Here is a 19624-nt window from a genome sequence, read left to right as displayed (position 1 = left end):
TACGGTTCATACAAAAGCATATTTCCATTTTAAAATTTAATAGCTATTTACCAAAAAGTATCATTTACTGGTTGTTAATGGGTGTATAACTGTTGCGTAAACTATACTATTAACGGCATTAGCATTTTATCCAAGAACGTCGTTTCGTTTGGAAACTAATTCATTTTAAATGGCACAGAATAATTACTTTTCGTTAACACTTATCCGCACAGCAACACATATCGACGTTTGCATGACAGTAATTTTCTATCTATAGCGCAGTTCCAACTACTTTTTGGCGACAATAACGTCCTTTCTTTATAGTACAATTATATAAGCATATAATATAGTGATTCATTACGCGGTCCCTTTTTTCATTTGCTACAACAGTTGCAAATTTCGCGCAGATTGTTATTTTTATTGAAATTGTGTTCAAATATTCACTTATCATGTTACGCCGGCAATGTCGCCTATAAAGACCCTAATACTGTGTAAAACCTTAAGTCTGATTTGATATTGCGGTTAGATTGACGGTGAGGCCCAGTTCAGCGTTCCCATGGCGGTAATCGAGAGGGTTACACGCAATCTAGAGTTTGAGACGCTGGTAGTGTTTGCGAACGTCACTGAGTCCGCTACGGGCCTTACGGAGAAGGGCGAAGCAGATATTCACTATCGCAAGAATCCTTATGAGATCGAGTTCTTTCCCAACATGCCAGACAACTTTAAACCAGGTTTTGGTGCTTATCCAGTGAAGGTATGTTAATTAGTCTGATGAACAAGTGTATATATTTTTAATACATCTTCCAAACAGTAACTCACTATATTGTAGAAGACGTATTTTATGCTCCTTGAAACATATCTTACAAGACAAAAGCACTTTTATGTTAAAATATTCGTGCATTTATCGGAGATTACAATTAAGTCTGACGAAAACCGTCATAAAATTCCCTTTTTTCAAAATTTGAATTCAAGTTTATGTTATTATAAACAATAAAGCTTGACGTTTCATTAAGCCAAGTCCTAATTATTATGCAACAGCGTTATGAATATCTATACGCGTTGATTGAATTGAAAACTTTAGGGCGGTTAAATCTAATTTATTTTACATGTGAGACACATTTTATGCGCTAAACACTCGATGTTATCTTGCTTTCGCAGATACGAGTGAAAGAACGCGATGAACGACCTCCCGTTGCGCCGACAGAGCAGGTCAAGGTCACAGCAACATTCTTCACGGACAAGCCTATCCAAGGACCGCTTCCTGAGAATGCCGTAACAATACCGGACTTTAGCTTGATATCGCCTTTCCTTCTGGGAAATACCATCATGACAGCCTCTAAGACATACCCACTGAACCCAGATGGAACTGTGACTTTCGATCTACCGTTCCCCAATAACACTGCTACATTTTCAATCAAGGTAATGTTGCATTTAGTTTGTTGTATCGGCCAATCAAAAAAAGTTGACTATATACGTTATATTGAATAGTATATGATAAATTTACATAATTATAGAGGTATACATATTTACAAGTGCGTTATTTTACCGGTCTTTGTCGCCATTCTTATATTTAAAAAAAAAAAAAAAATATATATATATATATATATATATATATATATATATATATATATATATATATATATATATATATATATATATATATATATATATATATATCTATTATTTGCAATATTTAGTAGCACTATTTATTTTAGGCGGAGTTTGGTAACGAAAACGTGTTCAAAGAGGTCAGCCGGTTCCGTTCTCCAAATGAGGTGTTCCTGAAGATAGGCATGGGTGACACGTCCAATCTGAAGGTAAAGTAGCAAAACTCATTAAGGATAGCTAAATTGCATTTTTAAATTGTAAAGCTCTTCAAGTCTGAATTATATGGTTTATGAAAAGAAAAAAAATGCGTTTTAGAGTCGTATTTCTAAATGAGAATTAACCATAACAAACAACCCAACTTATATGAAAAACGCATTTCAGATTCGAGACACGGTGTCAGTTAACTTCACCAGTAACGCATCACCATCAGAACTCAACTACCTGGTTAGTAAGTTTATATTATTTCTGAGCTATTGCATTTCACGTGCAGTAAAGGTCCAGTATTAAAATTGTCTATTCTGAAATATATGTCAGTAAGAACATATATGTGCACTTTGATAGACATGCATAATAACAGCTGGTATTTCTCATTTGAATAAAGTTATAGAAAGAGTAAGTTATAATATAGCACAAGTAAATACAATAAAATTCAGTGTAAGACTATCATACAACATATCCTCGAGTGCCCAATTTCGACGCATACAAGCAGTTTGTTGAAGTTTTGTTGCTCAATATAGGGATTAATGTAATTAATTTGTTATTTCGTTACACATTTACCTTTTATTTATACATTTTAAATTCATTTGATTGTGTTACCAACTAAAATTCGTTGAAAAACGAAATGACCAAAGTCTATGTAACGGCGGCCATATTTGTTGAGAGTGCCCTTAAACGACGCATCTGATTTGTTACCTGATTTCAATGTAAATATCACTCCTGTGGAGACTGAATGCATAAAATATTAACTCATGAATGTTGTACTTACATTTGTATCACTGTAAGAGCAATATTGAACTGAAATTAATTAAATCAATTAAGATTTTTAATTTTGGGATGCCATTTTTTCTGGCAGTGGTTTTAATAGGGGCCCCTGTCAGCAACCCCTTGTCATAAGCTGTGTTTATTGAAGTAGGTGAATACAACCTGTACTTCTTTTGTGGATCCTACCCTTATAATTAAGTAAATGAAAATAAGTAATAATCATAATATGCAATTACCAACATAAACACTTGCTAATTGTAGTTAAAATTGTATAACAGCATAACCAAAAACATATCTGGACTTCAAATCAAAGTTTACGCGTACACCTTTTTCATAGTGAAAATTAATCTATTTATACGATGTTTTGTCAAATGGCAGTCATGTGACTTATGAATGAAATAGTGAACTTTTGCAAACGAAACCGATGCATTATCTCACGGTCTTATTTACAAAGACAATTGGGTGTAAAGTGTTCAAAAGTTTTGCATTAAGTAAAATACATAAAAATCCATGTATTGCAAACCAATCAACCATACCATACCTTTTAAGCCGCTATTTTCCACATAACAAACAACGACTATAGACAATTGTTCGTAGTGTTCCATGTGCTATTGTATGACCTCAACGGATGTCGCTTATGTATCAAACAGAGGCAAAAATCGCGTCGAATTAGGGCAGCGGGTCACTCAACGGTACGTTTACAAAATATATGGGGCAAAGTTAAATAACAATTGAATGAATGCAAGAATAAAAGCAGCCATATTATATATCAGAAACATACAATTGTTATGATATAATATTTCTCGGCTATTAAGTTCACTCAAAACAACAATATACGATTATTCGCTCAGGTGAAACTGAAGCTGCACCAGCAGGGGATACATATATGTCTAATTTAAGTTATTTTATATTATATATGACACATGGGAAGCAATTTCAAACCAGTGAGACACAAAACAGTCGTACAATAAAAGACATGTGAACAATGTATAAAACTGGGGTTACCTCATTAGAACGGTCAATATAAAGCATTTAGGAATTTTAACTGTTTTAAGGAGCTTAATATATCAACATTGCCACAGAACTATTCACATTATATTTAAATGTAAAAACAAATAACCGCATAGCACCACATACAAAATAGAAACAAAAAAGAATACATTTCAATTTAACCACTTATCAAACTGGTTAGATAATAAAGCACCAGAATTGTAATTTTCTGAGATACGACAAAATGAAACCAATACAAGTATAACGTGCATGTTCAACTTACACCAAAAAGATCTTGTGAGACGTAATCTCATAAATTCAAATAATCAATTGTCGCATATCTCATGCATTAGAAGAAAGGTTGTCTTTCAAGGCGATTCTGCATAGCTTTAACTACACAAAATAGTACATGTAACATTGTTTAAAAGAATTAAAAATGTACAGCCAATTTCAATTGAAATGTTTTGCGTAATTCTAAGTTGACTTTGAAAGTATTACATGCGTTTTCTATTTTGTTGAGAGTCATTACTATGTTGCAACATAATTTGCAGGTGTACCGTTTACATTTCCGGGCTGTGAAGGTGTATCATGTCCATTTTTAGGTTTTATCTAGAGGGACAATTTCGGCATACGGAACGGTTCCTTTCTCGACTGGTTCTTTCCAAGTGGCAATAAGCAAGGAGATGGCACCATCCTCAAGACTGGTGGTATATTTCGTCAACGCTGGCGGGGAAATCGTAGCCGATGGGCTGAACTTCATCGTTGATGACGCGTTTGAAAACAAGGTGAACTCGATTTTCACCAATACTATGATTATCACAGAACAGCACGGCCTGTTACGTTACGTTCATACAATAACGCGATATTCGAGTATAATATGTAAATATTAATACAATACATTTGGTAAGGGTTAATGTAAATAAATAAATAGTGTGCATACTTTTGTAAAAATATTACCACTAGAAACAGTACCAAGATAACTTTATTACGATCACTACTTATCGACCGGCACACGCCTTTGTCATTTCACAAAAAAAGAATACGTAAAAGCGCTTAAGCTCAACATTGTGTGTAATAGTAACTGGTAGAATACTGCATACATGAATGTGATTTTAATGCTGCGCTTTTACATTTTTTTCCATGATTAACCAACAGAGATATTGAACCAAATTGACTTGCATAAAATATTTTTTTACCGGTCGATTCGTCAAAATCTCAAGTAAATATATTGTGTTACCGATATTCTTTGACAATCCTCATATATTAGTTACAACGGTTTTCATCTTTTATTTCGTTTCAGTATGATTTTCTTGTTTTATGTCACACTTTGTTTACGTTTTTTTGTTGCAATGATCTTTTTTTTTAAAGTTTACTTATATACAAAGTATGTTTGGTTTTATATAATACGTATTATAATAACATTCAACGGTCGAATTAAGGTTACCGTCCAGTTCGATCAGACGAACGTTCAGCCCAAGACGCCGGTTAATCTAAAAGTTACCGCTGACGTAGGATCCCTGGTCAACGTATTGGCAGTCGACAAGAGCGTGTTGTTATTTAGGCAAGGCAACGACATCACGCCACAAAGTGTATGTAGCTAGCGCCCATCAATTTCTTAATAAAACATGTTATTGTAATTTTCTCACCCTTTGTGAAATATTTAAATGTGACTTTTTCACGATTCTTTTTTTCAAACAACATCGATCAATATGATCACATAATAAATTCATTATAGCAAATATTATGGTCTAAAAGATGTAAAAAGGAAGAAATCCCATTAATGCAGATGGAAAAGTCAGACGTTTTATATTATGTTCAGAATCGTTTTCACATTTACATTTAATATATTCGGCAAACAAAACTATGAACATGTTTGCATTGACTATTTTCTTCAAAGCAAAAAATAAAAATTACAAAAACGTTCATAAAGAGGTTTGTTCACAGGTCAAGGATAAACTGTCGATGTTTGGAGAGACGCCATTCCCAACACGAGGGTGGGGCATAATCAGACCGTGGCCATTCGCTGCCGATGACGCTTACGATGTTTTTAGGGTATTTTTAATTTGTGTTAGTAATAGTTCCGTATGAAACCAGAATTGTGATTGCAATTTCGATATATATATAAAGATATTATTTATAATACGTGAAAGACAGGTGTACACTTGACTTTGTGTAAGATGTAGTTTAGTACATGGAATACAACTACAGCATGTAATACACATGTTAGCGTGTAAGTATTAAGATTCTTAAAACATAAATGGTCTATTATGCTACTTGTAGACTGCTCGGCTGGAGGTTCTTACAGACGCAGACTTGCACCAATTCAACTTGTGGGCAGGTAGGCAATGCATTTAGTGTTTTTAAGGCATATCAAAAACAGCGTTCAGATATAGGTAGCACACATGGCTATAAAAGCTTAAAGACCGTTTAAGTGTGAACTTTGCTCGTATCAAACAATTGATTTATGTACTTAAACAGAAATGAAAAAATAATAATAATGCATATACGCGCCGCGACATGCAGAACGTGTCTGATGCTATATGCGGATTGCGTAGCTCCAGAGCAGCAAATCTGATCAGGAGATACCCTGTCCGCATTAAAGTCATACAAAGTTTTGTGGTTTCATATACGAACCGGTTGGTTCTTGACAGACTGTGGGGATATGCTGGGTGGTCGGGAGCTACGGTTGTCGTACCTGACATAAGATCCATTTTCGCTTGAATCTAGTCATATATGTGAATTTTTACAACGTGTAACCCATGAAGAAAAATGCAAAACATGAAACCCACACGATTGCGTTTTAATTGAGTATTCGAATACAATAAATACCAACTTATCTTCAAGTAGAACTGATAAAACCCTTCATAAACCTTAGTTCATTATTTTATTAATATATCTTTTGGTAAAGTCGTTGTAAATTTATACCGTTCAATGAATGTTGTTTAAGCCAAAGGAAACTAACTTTGCATGCTTATTTTTTAAAAAAGACTTAATATATACAATGAAAGTATTTTCACTCGCATTATTTCCATGTCAGTGATGATAGAATGCGTTAATTATCATTCCGCAGACACATTTTTAGTTGTTCGCTATAGCGAACAGCTAATGTTGTTACTGAAAATGTAGGGTCAGTTCTTTGTTATCTACGGAAAGCCTACTACCCGCCACAACTGCCGTATCTGCGCGAGAAAGAGTTTTATAATTTATGCAAGATGTTTGAGTTCTCCAACTATATTCATTCACAAATGGAAACATTATGTGAATATCGGGTTAAATGGAATAGTTTCGAACGGAGCTTTTATAGAAAAGAATCATAAACAATGTTGGTATTATACGTGTCGCGGAAGAGATTGTTTATGAATGATTAAAAGAGTCCACTATCTGCTGCATCTTAATGACGTAGTACAGGTCATTCATAATCTGAGGCTATCTATAGATTCGGGAAAAAAACGCAATAGTTTAAGGTTACGCTTGTTTAGATTTTCAATTTATAAAACGTTGAACATGAGTTCAACAATAATGATACGATAGGGATACGATAGACATCAACAAAAATGCTTCATAACCGCTAAAACCGAATATAAAAAAAAACAATTAAATATAACAAGAATTAACAGTTTCGTAACCTCGGGCATGCTTCTACAGCGCGGTTAAATTTGATATTTATGGGAAACTGTCTTTTGTTCTCAACAGAATGCGGCGATCTGTTGTATTTACGGGTGCTAACAACGCAACAGTAGAAGGTTAAGCTTGTTTATATTCACAGTTCTCAATTAATAAAACGTTGAACATGAGTTCACCAATTACTACAGGTATACTAAAGACAACCTCAAAAATGCTTTATAATCGCTGAAACCGAATAAAAAACAACTAACTATAACAAGAAATATCTTTTTAAAAGGTAGTCGGCGTTAATGCTGACTTTGAAATCAAGTTTGCAATTTTTCGTTTTTAAATAAATAAATTGAAAAAAATTTTTAACTATTGTGGGGGTTTTCAGTTTTAAGTCGCATTTTCACCGCATGAAATGTGTGTAATCATTGTCAAACCACACATTAGTGTAAGTAGATAAAAATTATACTACGGGAGTGCACATCATATGTGTCCTCACTTGCCTTATTATGAGTATAATAAGGCAAGTGAGGACACATATGCTGTGCACTCGCGTAGTATAATTCTTCACTATCAAATATATCGTATGTTAATATTTGATTTAAATGCAGTTTTCTTTCGACACATTATAATCACACTTTCATAGCCGCGTCATGCGAAAATGGGTCTTATGCTTTCGGCCAGCGTATCTTAAACCCAACATGTGCATTTGCGCAGTCTGGGCAGAGTCGATGCTGTTCGCTATAAAAAATCTCTCAATGTGTTATGGTCTCATTATGTATCTCCTGACCATAGATGCGCAGGCTGAGTGGGCTATATATATATGATGGGCGCATATGGAATAAGACCAATTTTCGCATGACGATGGTCATTAAAAATCTCATTGCGAATTGTAAATGGCACATATTGGCACAATGCTTTCCGATTCGAAATTGAATTCAACATAGCAAACTTGTAAATAAGGGCAGCCTATCCAGGCGTTCAGGAACGACTTCCATACGTGCTGACCGAGTACGGCAAACATTGTGGTTGGATAATTCAATGATTTCCCCTTATCGTGACATTATACTATTTCGGTAAAAAAAAAATTAGTGAACGAGTACTGACCCTGAAATTTTGCGAGATGGATTTTAACGCTTTATTGTATTTGGGCCACGATTTGTGTCGTTTGAACATACAGAGAGTAGTTTGGAGTTCCTAACACTGAACAGTGCAACATCCTTTGCGCAGAGCACTGGCACAGTGCTGAAGCCAAAGTTCAGAGGTTTTATCTTGAATCAGCCTATGAAATATTCGAAAATATGCATGCGTGTCTGCTGGCGTTATGTAAAAGTCATTAAAGGTGAAAAGCTGGGTAAAACAGCTGCGCCGAAAAAGCGAATTAGTGCTCTATACCTATGTTTAGGTCAGAGTTGTTGACACCGTGTGAACTGCTAGGGTAACAAGTAATGCATAAACAACAAAACTAGTTCAACAGCGCTGTCTTTACGACTACCTCATTCGTGAGTAAAAGGTAATGCTTGCATATTTATTTTCATCAGTTATCTTATTGTATATTTTGAATTTGTATATGGTGCCAAAAATCAAAAGTTTTGTACAGGAAATTTTTATCATGAAATTATATTCTTAATGAGATAGGTATTCGATACTCCAACAATATTCATTGAATATGATTGTGATTGCAAATTGTCTTTATATTCAGTTTTCATTATCATTTTCATCATACTTTCTATGCTTTCAGAACGTCAAAAAGGGCCATGTTGTTGTTAATTTTTTTAAGTTATCTCTATGAAATAAATAGGATAATAAAAAGTGCACACAAATCTCGACCCGTGCGTTATTTATAAATGATAAATTTGAATGGCGTGTGTTCATTTCAAACTTGCGATTAATTTAAAAAAAAAATGAGTTGCGGCTTAAATTATGCAAGAGCGAACAACTGCAGTGCCTTCAGCGCTTTGTTTTATGTATGTCGTTGCGACGACGGGTGTTCGAAAAGTCTGTTTAATAATTATGTTCCTTAATGGATTAAATGATCCTGAATCTCCGATTAATTTTGACAGTTCCACGCCCCGAATTCAAACAAGCTGTAGGTTTCGGGGGAGGAATGTCCCGAATGGCAATGTCGGCTGATATGGCAGGAGGATCAGGCGGGGGCCAACAGGGCCCACAGGGCCAGGTGAGGACAGAGTTCCCTGAAACGTGGCTGTGGAAGTCTGGGATAGTGACGTAAGTATCGTCTCATCGTGTTTTTGTTTATTGGGTATAGTTTTTATACATCAACATGCTCCATGAACTGCGTTGAAAATTGCCATCAGTTAGCGACGGCTATCGAGCGTTCAGCGTTCATCGTTGAACGCAAAGATTATTAATAACATGTAAACGTACGTACGATTATAATGGAATGCCGATTATTGAAGCTATATATAAAAGATGTGTTATGTATGATTGGGACATGGATATTTTTGTGAGACATTCACTTCAATTCATACATGTATTGGTATGTAAACTTTACAATAGTTGTTTTCAATTTTTAAGCAACGGTGAAGTAACTTTCCCGGCCAATGCCCCTGACACGGTTACAGACTTTGTAGCGAACGCTTACGCCATCCACCCTGTGTCAGGACTCGGTGTTGCCCCAGTTACATCAAATGTAAATAGACCGTGCTCTGTGAAAAGGGGGTTTAATTACTGTGCGTAAATTGTCGTCCCAGATTAGCCTGTGAAGTCCGCACATGTTCATCAGGGACAACACTTTCCGCCTTTACTTGATATCTGCTAAGTAGAGACTTTTTTTAAACAAAAATACAATACAATACAATACAGGGTCATCTTGGTCGACACTTTGCGCACATGCATTAACCTCCCTTGTCACAGAGCACGACCAAAATATTGATAACATGTGTTTTTTTAGACTTTAACATATGTTAATACGAATGAGGTCTTTATTGCATTGCTGTAATTTTTAATTACGCCAATGCAATACATAAAATACTGTTTAGTAAACGTTTAATTGCTTTGAGCTGCTCATCTGCTTTTGATGCATAAACAGTGAACATTTTTAATTTCAACTGTTCATATAAACTTACCTAAATAACCATCTTATTTACCGTCGCTCGTGAATCAACATTTATTATTAAAATTGTTAAGAAAGTTTAATGCTATGCATTTTTCACATTCGGACGAGAATAGCATGACCTTTTCTCTATATATTCCATATTTAAAATTAATAAATTCGATGATGGAATCACTTGCTATTGTTTACCAATGATTTGCCAACTCAAAACTGGATTGACAAGTATCTACAAGTAATCTATGCACAATGTTCAATTTATCATCTGGTTTGCCTCATGTGTCTCATTGAATACGTCCGTAATTAAAGAATTGTGAAACTACTACGTTCATTCACATTTTACATTCAGCTGACGGTGTTCTTGCCGTTCTTCGTGAATCTTCAACTTCCATATTCAGTCATCCGTGGAGAGTTGGCTGTGATCCAAGCTAACGTGTTCAACTATCGGAACACCGGCGCAAAGGAATATGTAAGCAACTTTTTAAAAAAGGCTCCAGTGTGCTATATACAATATTTTTCAAGCAGATTGATATTTGTAGAGCAAATCTTTGCACACTTCTTTATACATATATTTTTTTTTTCACCAAGAGTTTAAATTTTGGGTGCGAAAAAAATTTTTTTTTTGTAATTTCAAAGGCTGATACTTATTTCAACATTTAAAAAATAATAACTTCGGTCTTCAGACATATTATTCTTATGCATCCATTCATTTTTCTTAAATAACTAAAATGATGTTTTAGTATACTTTCTTTTCACGTTATTGTTTGAATTGTTTCAGGCTTCCGTACGCCTAAAATTCTCGCCTGAATACGATATTGTCTCTGTCGACAGCGCTGGGGTTGAAACGATCATTACAGATGATTATGTGAAATGCATCGATGTGAGTAAACGTTTCAACTGTTTTATATTATTTTTGTCTATCGTTATGTACGATATTATGGATGATACAAGACCGGAGTTCTATCATTCACGAATGAGTCTAATATCTTTACATTTGAGAATTAGGCAATAAAATAATAACTTGAGAAACATACTGCTTAACACTGAAACAATATTTGAATAATTATTATAGTTATATTAAATCAGGATATAGAAACACATATAAAAAGAATAAACAAATAATAAACATACATCAATAAATGCAAAATTAACATAATTATTTAAAAGTTCTCATTTAAGAAAATTTCGGTACGATATGTTCACTTTATGGATGATCGTGTTTAAGGCGAAACAAGGTGGCGTCACTCCTGTGTTTTTCAACATTCGACCAAAGGCCGTCGGAGTTTCAGAGATAAGTGTTCGGGCTACAATTCCTCCTCCCGTGAACATCTTTGATGAAGTGGTTCGGCAACTCACTGTCAAGGTACGTTGGACCCTGTCGTGCTTACCTTTTAAAACGGAGCCCCAGGAAAATATGAGTGTGAAACCGCAAGGTTCAAATAAAGGCTCCATAAAGTGTGTTTTTTTTCAAATCATGACAAAAGTCTAAAATTTGCCCTTTCTGTGTTTAGACGATAATGACATGTTTAAATATAGTTATATTTTAAGTGTGACATCAGATTGTTGGCCTCTTAAATGTTTGTTCGAATCATACTCCTGCTTCCGAAATCACCAATGACCAATAGTGCAGATGAGCGATCAAGGCCCAACCTGTCCCTCTAGTTTAATTTTGAATTCATTAACGTGTAACTTATTAACTGTTTAACTAGTTTACGAATGACAACATATGTTGTAACGTGTGAGTTAAATGTGATTGCAATGGAAATAATTAGATATTTACTTATCATCGATAGAAAAAGTTTAGTTTAAATAAATTTGATTAACCCGAGTGGTTAGTTTTATAACAAATATTGCACACTGCATAGTTACCACAAAATGTTTTACAGCAAACATTTTCAACTAATTTCTTTTAGCTCTTGATTATGTATGAAACATGAATTAATAAGGAACGGACTGAGTTGACGTAAAACGTGCAAATGGTTGGTATTTATGCAAAATCCTATAAGAGTGTTTTCTTTTAAACCCTAACCATGCTCTTATGATAAACCACAGGCTGAAGGCGAGGAGAAGCAAACGAACCAGGCCGTGTTGATCAGCATGCAGAGGCCCGGCTCACAGACCGAATCTAGAACCATAAAGTTCCCCACCGCTGGACTGGTCCCAGATTCTCAGAAAATAACCGTTTCTGTCGTCGGTAAGCGTTTGTGAGCAGACTAAAAGCTATGCTACTATTTGACCGTATCTAATAAGCGAGACAAGTTGTGCTGGTTGGTCAATATTTTCACAATCCTTTGGTATGCTATTATGCTGATTTCGGAGCTAATGCCACGTAGCAAAGTTATTGACCATCTCCAGTTTAATGTTCCTTGTTAATATGTCATGTTTTTTTATTTCACTTTACACATCTTACATACGCAACATAGCTTCAACTCTGATTATATTTCAGGTGATTTGTTTGGGCCCTCTCTTAAAAACATCGACGACCTTATCAAAATCCCGGACGGAACAGGTGAACAGAATGTGCTCAACTTCGCTCCGGCGGTGTTTGCGGCGCTTTACATGCAGAGAACCGGTCGCTTTGCCAGTAACATAGATCTTCAAAACAACATCCGCATAGCGTTGCTGAAAGGTACTATTCTGATGTATTTCCTCACATTTAAACATTTAATAGTGATATTATTCTGTTCATCTGTTCCTTTTGAGTGAATTTTTTCAAACGTATTTTCAACGAAACAACTTGTTAATTGGTTTTAACTTGTTCTGAACAGTAACGGCTGCGAGTCTGTCTCGTTAATTTCTACAGACAATACAAAAGAAATATATCGTTTAAACAACGGTTACCGGCCAAACTTGAACAATATGAAAAGAATGCATACACATGTATATCTGTCCATGCTTCACTGATAATACACAAACAATTTTCATTTCAATTGATCCCAGGAATTGTTTACACGTTTGTTTTAAGGGTATCAGCGACAGCTTATCTATCAGCGAGGGGACGGTTCATTTAGCAATTTTGGAGACGCTGATGACAGCGGAAGTCTGTGGTATGCTTATATCTTGCCATTTATTAAGTGTGGTATTTACAAATTGTGTGCTATCGCTGTAAAGAAGGATGAATTATTAGATGAAGCCATATCAATAAATTGAATGTACTTCGTTTTATATTTCATCATCAGTATTTTTTCGAATGCGGTTTTTCATAACAGACTCACGTAATTCATCGTTCGCATTTTTGCCAATATCGGGTTTCATTTCAGGCTCACGTCATTCATAGTGCGGGTCCTCTCCCAAGTAGATCAGCTAAACATCGTCAACATCGATCCCCAGGTGATCGACCGAGCCAGTGCGCTACATCCTTGACAACCAGAACCTCGACGGTGACTTCGCCAACACGGGCAAAGTCATTCACCCGGCCATGCAGGGCGGCTCAAGCTCGAGCGTAAACGCCTTGACGGCATTCACATTGATCGCTCTGTATGAAGTACAGAGAGCTGAGATACTGACGGTAAGTTTCGGCTAATTAATTCAGGAAAGTTGGTTGTGCTAGTTTTATTTACATAAAGATTTGTTTTCTAAGACGTGGCTAGTTCACGGTGCAGCCTTATGTTTTTAACCCACCGTCGATCATAAAAGCCAGTGTTTGAGCCTGCATGTATTCGTAGGCGCCCCATTTCTCCAATAACCGTTTATTTAATTTCTTAAAACTTAACCTGGCTAACATGTTTTTAATCAAACTGGTCTAAAATTTAAAATGTATCATACAGAATTGAAAAACACGGTTATCTGAACGCCACTGCGAACTATAACATACCATTATTGCGTAAGGAAAATATGCCTTTATGTTATCTCACACTATTCATAACACACCGTATACATATAATGCTTGTTCAAGAAAAATATTCACCTTCATCAATGCATTTCTTTCAGGAGCAGGCGACAATTACACGATTAAACGACGCATGCTGTCAATGCTGCTACGTTCCTCGTTAGAAACATTCCCTCCATGACGACCGACTACGAGAAAGCCATCAGCGCGTACGCTCTCGTCAGAAACAATGTCAACCACGCCGACTTCTTGCTGAATTCACTGGAGTCAAGCGGGAACAAGACCTCTGATAGTAAGTATATATAAAGAAGGTAAGTGATGTATGTTTCTTGCATACTTGTGTATAGAACTGTGTGATTATTTTAATACAACGGTCAATTATTTATCATCACACTTATTGTACCTAATGTGACTTTGTCGTTTTTACCATACATATACGATGTGTGGACTGCCTAGCTGATTAGTATTTTGCATACACATCACTCTGCTTGGGATGTATTATTTATTATACCTTCTCAACTGCCTATGATATTTATATACTATAATTATAGTGAACCACTGTTGAATGTTTTTGGGATAATAAGGTAAACCCCATATTGGTGTATAGCATTCTATGCGGGATGTTCTTGTATGGTACGGCAGTACATGAATCGATGCACTGCGTTATTTTAGGAGACGGAACGTATTGGAAGAACACAGGCTCCAACTCCTTAGAGACTGAAACCACGGCGTACGTACTCCTCACCTACAGCGTCAAGAACGACACAGTCAAAGGCCTGCCCGTCCTCCAGTGGCTTGTGAAACAACGCAACGCCTACGGAGGATTCTATTCCTCTCAAGTAATTGAACAACTGAAAAGATTAAAACATATAACCAATTTACGAATAAACTTCTCTTCATACTTTCTGTCATAGAAAAAAAAATCTCACAAGCAAACTTCAAACCACATCCATAGAAATTGTCACTCTTCAAAATGTAAACCGAATACGCGCTTATATTTCGTTTAAAGCGTCCTTTGTTTTCCCTGCTTATATATTTATGTTATCGAAAAAAAGAAGATATAAACCATGCTCAATATACCTCGGTAAAAAGCGATTGTCTTTGTAGGACACGGTTGTTGGCCTCCAAGCCTTGACGGAGTTTGCCAAACTCATCTACTCGAAGGTTGTTGACCTGACGTTGGCAATAAAGAGCAAGACAGGCGGAGTAGAGAAAGTGGAATCGATGCTGACTCTAAATTCTGCAAACCACGACGTGCTCCAATTTGTTGAGGTAAGCGTTTAAATAATATCAAAATTACTTCAGTTGTGGACATTATAAGGAACATATAACGAGTATGTAAAACATAAATAAATCTTATAATAATAAAAACGGCATTGTTGATGTCAAATAAACAGGAGCTTGAGAACACGCTACAATACCTTCTAGTTGATTGCTGACCGCCAAAGCCATATTTTACGTGAAACATTGAGATTTTGAAAATCCTTTATGATACTTTGAAATACGTTTTCTTATATTTTGATGTAACATGTTTCTATCGAAACATATGTTGGACATATTTTAAACTATTTTGATCGATTTTCTTTAGTTCGCGAACAAGGTTGATGAGGTTATAGTACAAGCAAACGGATCTGGGCTTGCTCTTGTGGACGTAAGTTTTATTACACATACACGGATAAAACCACAGTATTAGGGTATCATAGAGAGATGCTAAGTTTTATGTTCATTGATTAAGTGTGCAGAGTATTTCAACAGTACACATTTGTCAGTACAAAATAGACCATGGCTTAGTAATAAATCATTGACGAAAGCTATTGAATATATTAAAGGGGCCTTTTCACAGATTTTGGCATGTATTGAAGTTCGTCATTAAATGCTTATTATTAATACATGTTACCATTGGATCTAAAAATCTCCAATAAAAAGCAAGAAAAAAAGAGAAGAAAGAAAAAAGTAACCCTCAACTGGATACTGACCCCTGGAGTAAAAGCCTATCGCTTAGACCACTCGGCTATCCGTGCTCATGCCATCACTATTGTATTTTATACTTTATATAAGCAATCCTCGTAGTATCACAAAATATAAAGACAACAACAGAACTCTCCAAATTATTCAGTCGTTCCGCGTTACAACGCTTTATAATTTTCAAGTTTTTAAATCGTCAAAAGACGCATATACTGGATATTTTAGAGAATAGCAAATGTTAAGTATGACCGTTTCCTCACATATATCATAACTACAAAGAAAATTTGAGAATCTGAAGCAGTTTTACCAAAACGTGAAAAGGCCCCTTTAAGATGCTGGAACTTTAAATATAAACACATATTATGTCATGTTGCTTTTGCGTTTATAACGCCTTCTCTACACAAAAGGAGATTTTAATACCATGATAATGTTTTAACAACATGATGCTTACAAAAAAGTTTTTTACACAAATACAATATTTCTTGATAAAGATGAACATTTTGATTGAATCTACAGATAAACCAGTTCTACAATGTGAAACAAGACGAGAAGCCTCCGAAGTATATCCTCAATGTCACTACATTGGAGGAACAGGCAAACAGCTACACTGCCAAAGTGTGCGCAGCGTAAGTGTATGTTATGGATTTATTGTGTACTTAAATCGGGAAACATACGGCAGACAACGGTCATAAACATACAACAGATTTACAGCAACTGCTGTACATTTATACGCAAAATCAAGACCCAAACAACGGCCATCAGACGTCAATGGATTTATAATATAAAGCCACCAACGTTCATGGTTTGGCGTTTTTAAGTATTCGACCAGATGCCTTTTTTTCAAAGTTGTAAGATGCCAAATCAAAGATTGATATATTCAGAGAGAAAAACAAGCATATGGCTGAATGATTTATAATTGTACAAAAACCTTTACACAAACAGAACGATGTCTCAAATTCACTAGTATGTTTCTAATAACATCTCGGTTTTCGTATGTAGTAATAGACCAATATAGTAGACGGCCCTACAGTGAATGGAAATAAATGTTACTTCCAGGTTCAATATTCCAAACAGTAAAAGCAACTTAGCAATTATTGACGTAGGAGTTGTTTCCGGCTTTGAGCCTTGGCTTGACCAAGTCGCTGTGTCAGGAAACCTGAAGCGGAAGGAAGAGGCCAATGGGAGACTTATCCTTTACTATGATGAAGTAAGCTTTATCTGCATCATTGTATGTATGATTGTGTTGACGCAAAGAGTACAAGCGAATCGGATGTGATTGTAAACGCGGAATATAAACGTTTACATATATTCCTAAGAGTTGAAACATTTAATATACATGCAATTTTCTTATTGTTCTCAACAAATATAGTATATGTATTTTTTTCATGATGCTAATAGGATAACATATTGCTGAGCAGATATATGATGGGTTTCTTTTATTATCTAGATTCCATCTGAAGAGGTGTGTGTATATGTACCTGCTAGGCGTATCTCGGCGGTGTCTGGTGTGAAGCCCGCGACAGTAGTCGTCTATTCGTACTATAACCCCAGTAAGTATCCCCCGCCTTTGGTTACTTTATAGAATATACATTTCTTTTACCAAAGTCGTAGAAGGAAGAATCTAACACAAACGAATAATTAGTTAAACTGGTAATCTACTAGCACAAGTATTATCTATCGCACCTGTATTGGTAATTAAGTAGAATATGACGAGCTAAGAGACCCCGAATGCGCACAGAGGAAATAACGTGTGATAATAATCTTATTTCGGCTTTCCACTTGTACTATAACCACAGAAAGTTATCAAATGTCATGGGTATGAGAAGTTTCTTTTTGTTAGGATTTGCCCTGTTTTAAACAATAATTCGGTCATATGACGGCGGTAAAATGACCTATTTACAAATGCCCTCGGTAAAAAGGCTTATCAGCACTAATTAAACACTACTTATGCCAGTTAATGACATTGTCCTACTTGACTCAGAGGTAAGCAAATGGTCGTAAAATTATAATATATCATCTCAAATAACGCCTAATGATAATCAAATGTATAACTATAATCTTAATGCCAGGAATACCTTAATTATCTACAGTGCAAGTACTTGACGATGTCAATGCACCTTGATGGCACTTACGTGCTCCATCTTTACTTGTATATATGCGTACGGTGTTAATATTAACACATAGCCTATTTTTTATAAACCGTCAAGGCATGACTAATTTAACAGTGGTTAAGTAAGTTGAATGACGAAAATGAGACAGATCAATAAATCACGCACTTAAGTAAATGTATTCATGATTTTCAAAACATCATTATTTTCTAACCGTTAAACATATTGTAAAGCAACACGACGAGGCACACTAACCAAATTTCTACAGGTTCGAGTTCCAACATTTAAGCTTTTCTTAAAGCGAGTATTTATAATAGTTTGTATTTTTATATGATGTTCGTGAACATTGAGGTGTGTATATAAAAGTTTAAAGTTTTTTCTACTTTTCTTCGTGTTTGCTTCTGACTCTTTCCCAAAATTAACAACAAACGATGGATCAATTCAAATGCAAAAATTATTTTCATGTAAGTATTTTGAAGCATAAGGTAATCTTGGAATTCGTGTGTAATTACTCAATTAATTAATTATTCAAATACAAATGGAAAACAAGTCCGCTCCGATCAAACCATTCGTTGAAAAGCCGATTTTCTTCCGTTCGACCATGGCAACGGATAGAATATGTGACGGGTAATATATATATATATATATATCATAATAAGCTTTTCGGCCACTGTGAACATGGGGAATACAATGACGTTTAGAATAACACAAAGAACACATTCAACCGATATGAAAATATAAATAAATATACACTATATAACTCAATTGCTTGCACACCTAATGTGTTCGTTTCAGACGAGCGGGCAATGAAGGAGTATCTCCCCTCCAACCTGCAAAGTGAAGGAGTGTGCACATCATGTCCGAACTGCTGTTCCGCAGCGAACACTGTTCCTCTAGCGGTAAGGATTAAAGTGTCCATGTCAAACAACATCTTAAAACCGGAAATAAAAAAATAGCCATTCACAATGACCATGCTAATAAAAGCAATGTTATTTCATTCTAATTTCAAGATTTCAAAGAAAAAACACACAGTTTATCAAAACCGTTAACAACAGATACATTTTACAAAGACACTATAAACAAAACAATCGTGTATTTGAACAATATGTCCTGGTGTGCTATTTTTAGTATACACGTAAATGTATCATATATGGGTTTGTTATGAGATTTTTACCTTTTTTCTATTCCAGAACTGCGGAATTATGCCATAATAGAGGCCGTCAACAAGATAACCAGTTGATGCATTTTCTGCTTCAACACAATATCGTTGTCAGAATAGTCAGTTTAAGTGTACTCAGTTTCACATTGCGACATTAATCATGTAAATGCAGCGCATGTTCCATAAACTTGTACTTACCCGTACTTTGAACATTGCCATTATTATATAGTTTATTTCTGTTGAGTTTTCTGTTTGTGTCTGTAGCTATAATCCCTTTGTATCCGTATGATACTTTTATTTAATAAAGTAACACAAATGCC

At 35.3% G+C, this 19624-nt stretch overlaps 2 protein-coding genes across 3 annotated transcripts in view; both read left to right on the top strand.

Annotated features, from left to right (window-relative positions):
- Positions 1 to 13653, top strand: part of LOC127877195 (CD109 antigen-like) — a 23460-nt gene extending 9807 nt beyond the window's left edge. For both annotated transcript variants that reach the window (XM_052422854.1, XM_052422855.1), the window contains exons 12-28: positions 506 to 733; positions 1138 to 1398; positions 1695 to 1796; positions 1969 to 2031; positions 4161 to 4343; positions 4998 to 5147; positions 5503 to 5610; positions 5839 to 5896; positions 9234 to 9399; positions 9709 to 9823; positions 10593 to 10712; positions 11022 to 11123; positions 11469 to 11606; positions 12296 to 12437; positions 12690 to 12872; positions 13209 to 13290; positions 13504 to 13653. In XM_052422854.1, coding sequence (XP_052278814.1) covers positions 506 to 733; positions 1138 to 1398; positions 1695 to 1796; positions 1969 to 2031; positions 4161 to 4343; positions 4998 to 5147; positions 5503 to 5610; positions 5839 to 5896; positions 9234 to 9399; positions 9709 to 9823; positions 10593 to 10712; positions 11022 to 11123; positions 11469 to 11606; positions 12296 to 12437; positions 12690 to 12872; positions 13209 to 13290; positions 13504 to 13606 — 2304 coding nt within the window. In that variant the 3' untranslated portion in view covers positions 13607 to 13653. The remainder of the gene's footprint in view (positions 1 to 505; positions 734 to 1137; positions 1399 to 1694; positions 1797 to 1968; positions 2032 to 4160; positions 4344 to 4997; positions 5148 to 5502; positions 5611 to 5838; positions 5897 to 9233; positions 9400 to 9708; positions 9824 to 10592; positions 10713 to 11021; positions 11124 to 11468; positions 11607 to 12295; positions 12438 to 12689; positions 12873 to 13208; positions 13291 to 13503) is intronic.
- LOC127877197 (CD109 antigen-like) lies at positions 13603 to 19624 on the top strand. The gene is made up of 10 exons (XM_052422856.1): positions 13603 to 13751; positions 14174 to 14364; positions 14745 to 14911; positions 15180 to 15344; positions 15661 to 15723; positions 16554 to 16663; positions 17094 to 17244; positions 17485 to 17587; positions 18941 to 19044; positions 19336 to 19624. Exons 2-10 carry the CDS (start codon positions 14250 to 14252, stop codon positions 19354 to 19356), a joined length of 999 nt encoding a protein of 332 aa, XP_052278816.1. The 5' UTR covers positions 13603 to 13751; positions 14174 to 14249; the 3' UTR covers positions 19357 to 19624.

This window comes from Dreissena polymorpha, chromosome 4, assembly GCF_020536995.1.
Source record: "Dreissena polymorpha isolate Duluth1 chromosome 4, UMN_Dpol_1.0, whole genome shotgun sequence".
NCBI classification, from domain to species: domain Eukaryota; kingdom Metazoa; phylum Mollusca; class Bivalvia; order Myida; family Dreissenidae; genus Dreissena; species Dreissena polymorpha.
This window is presented reverse-complemented; position numbering and strand designations above follow the sequence as displayed.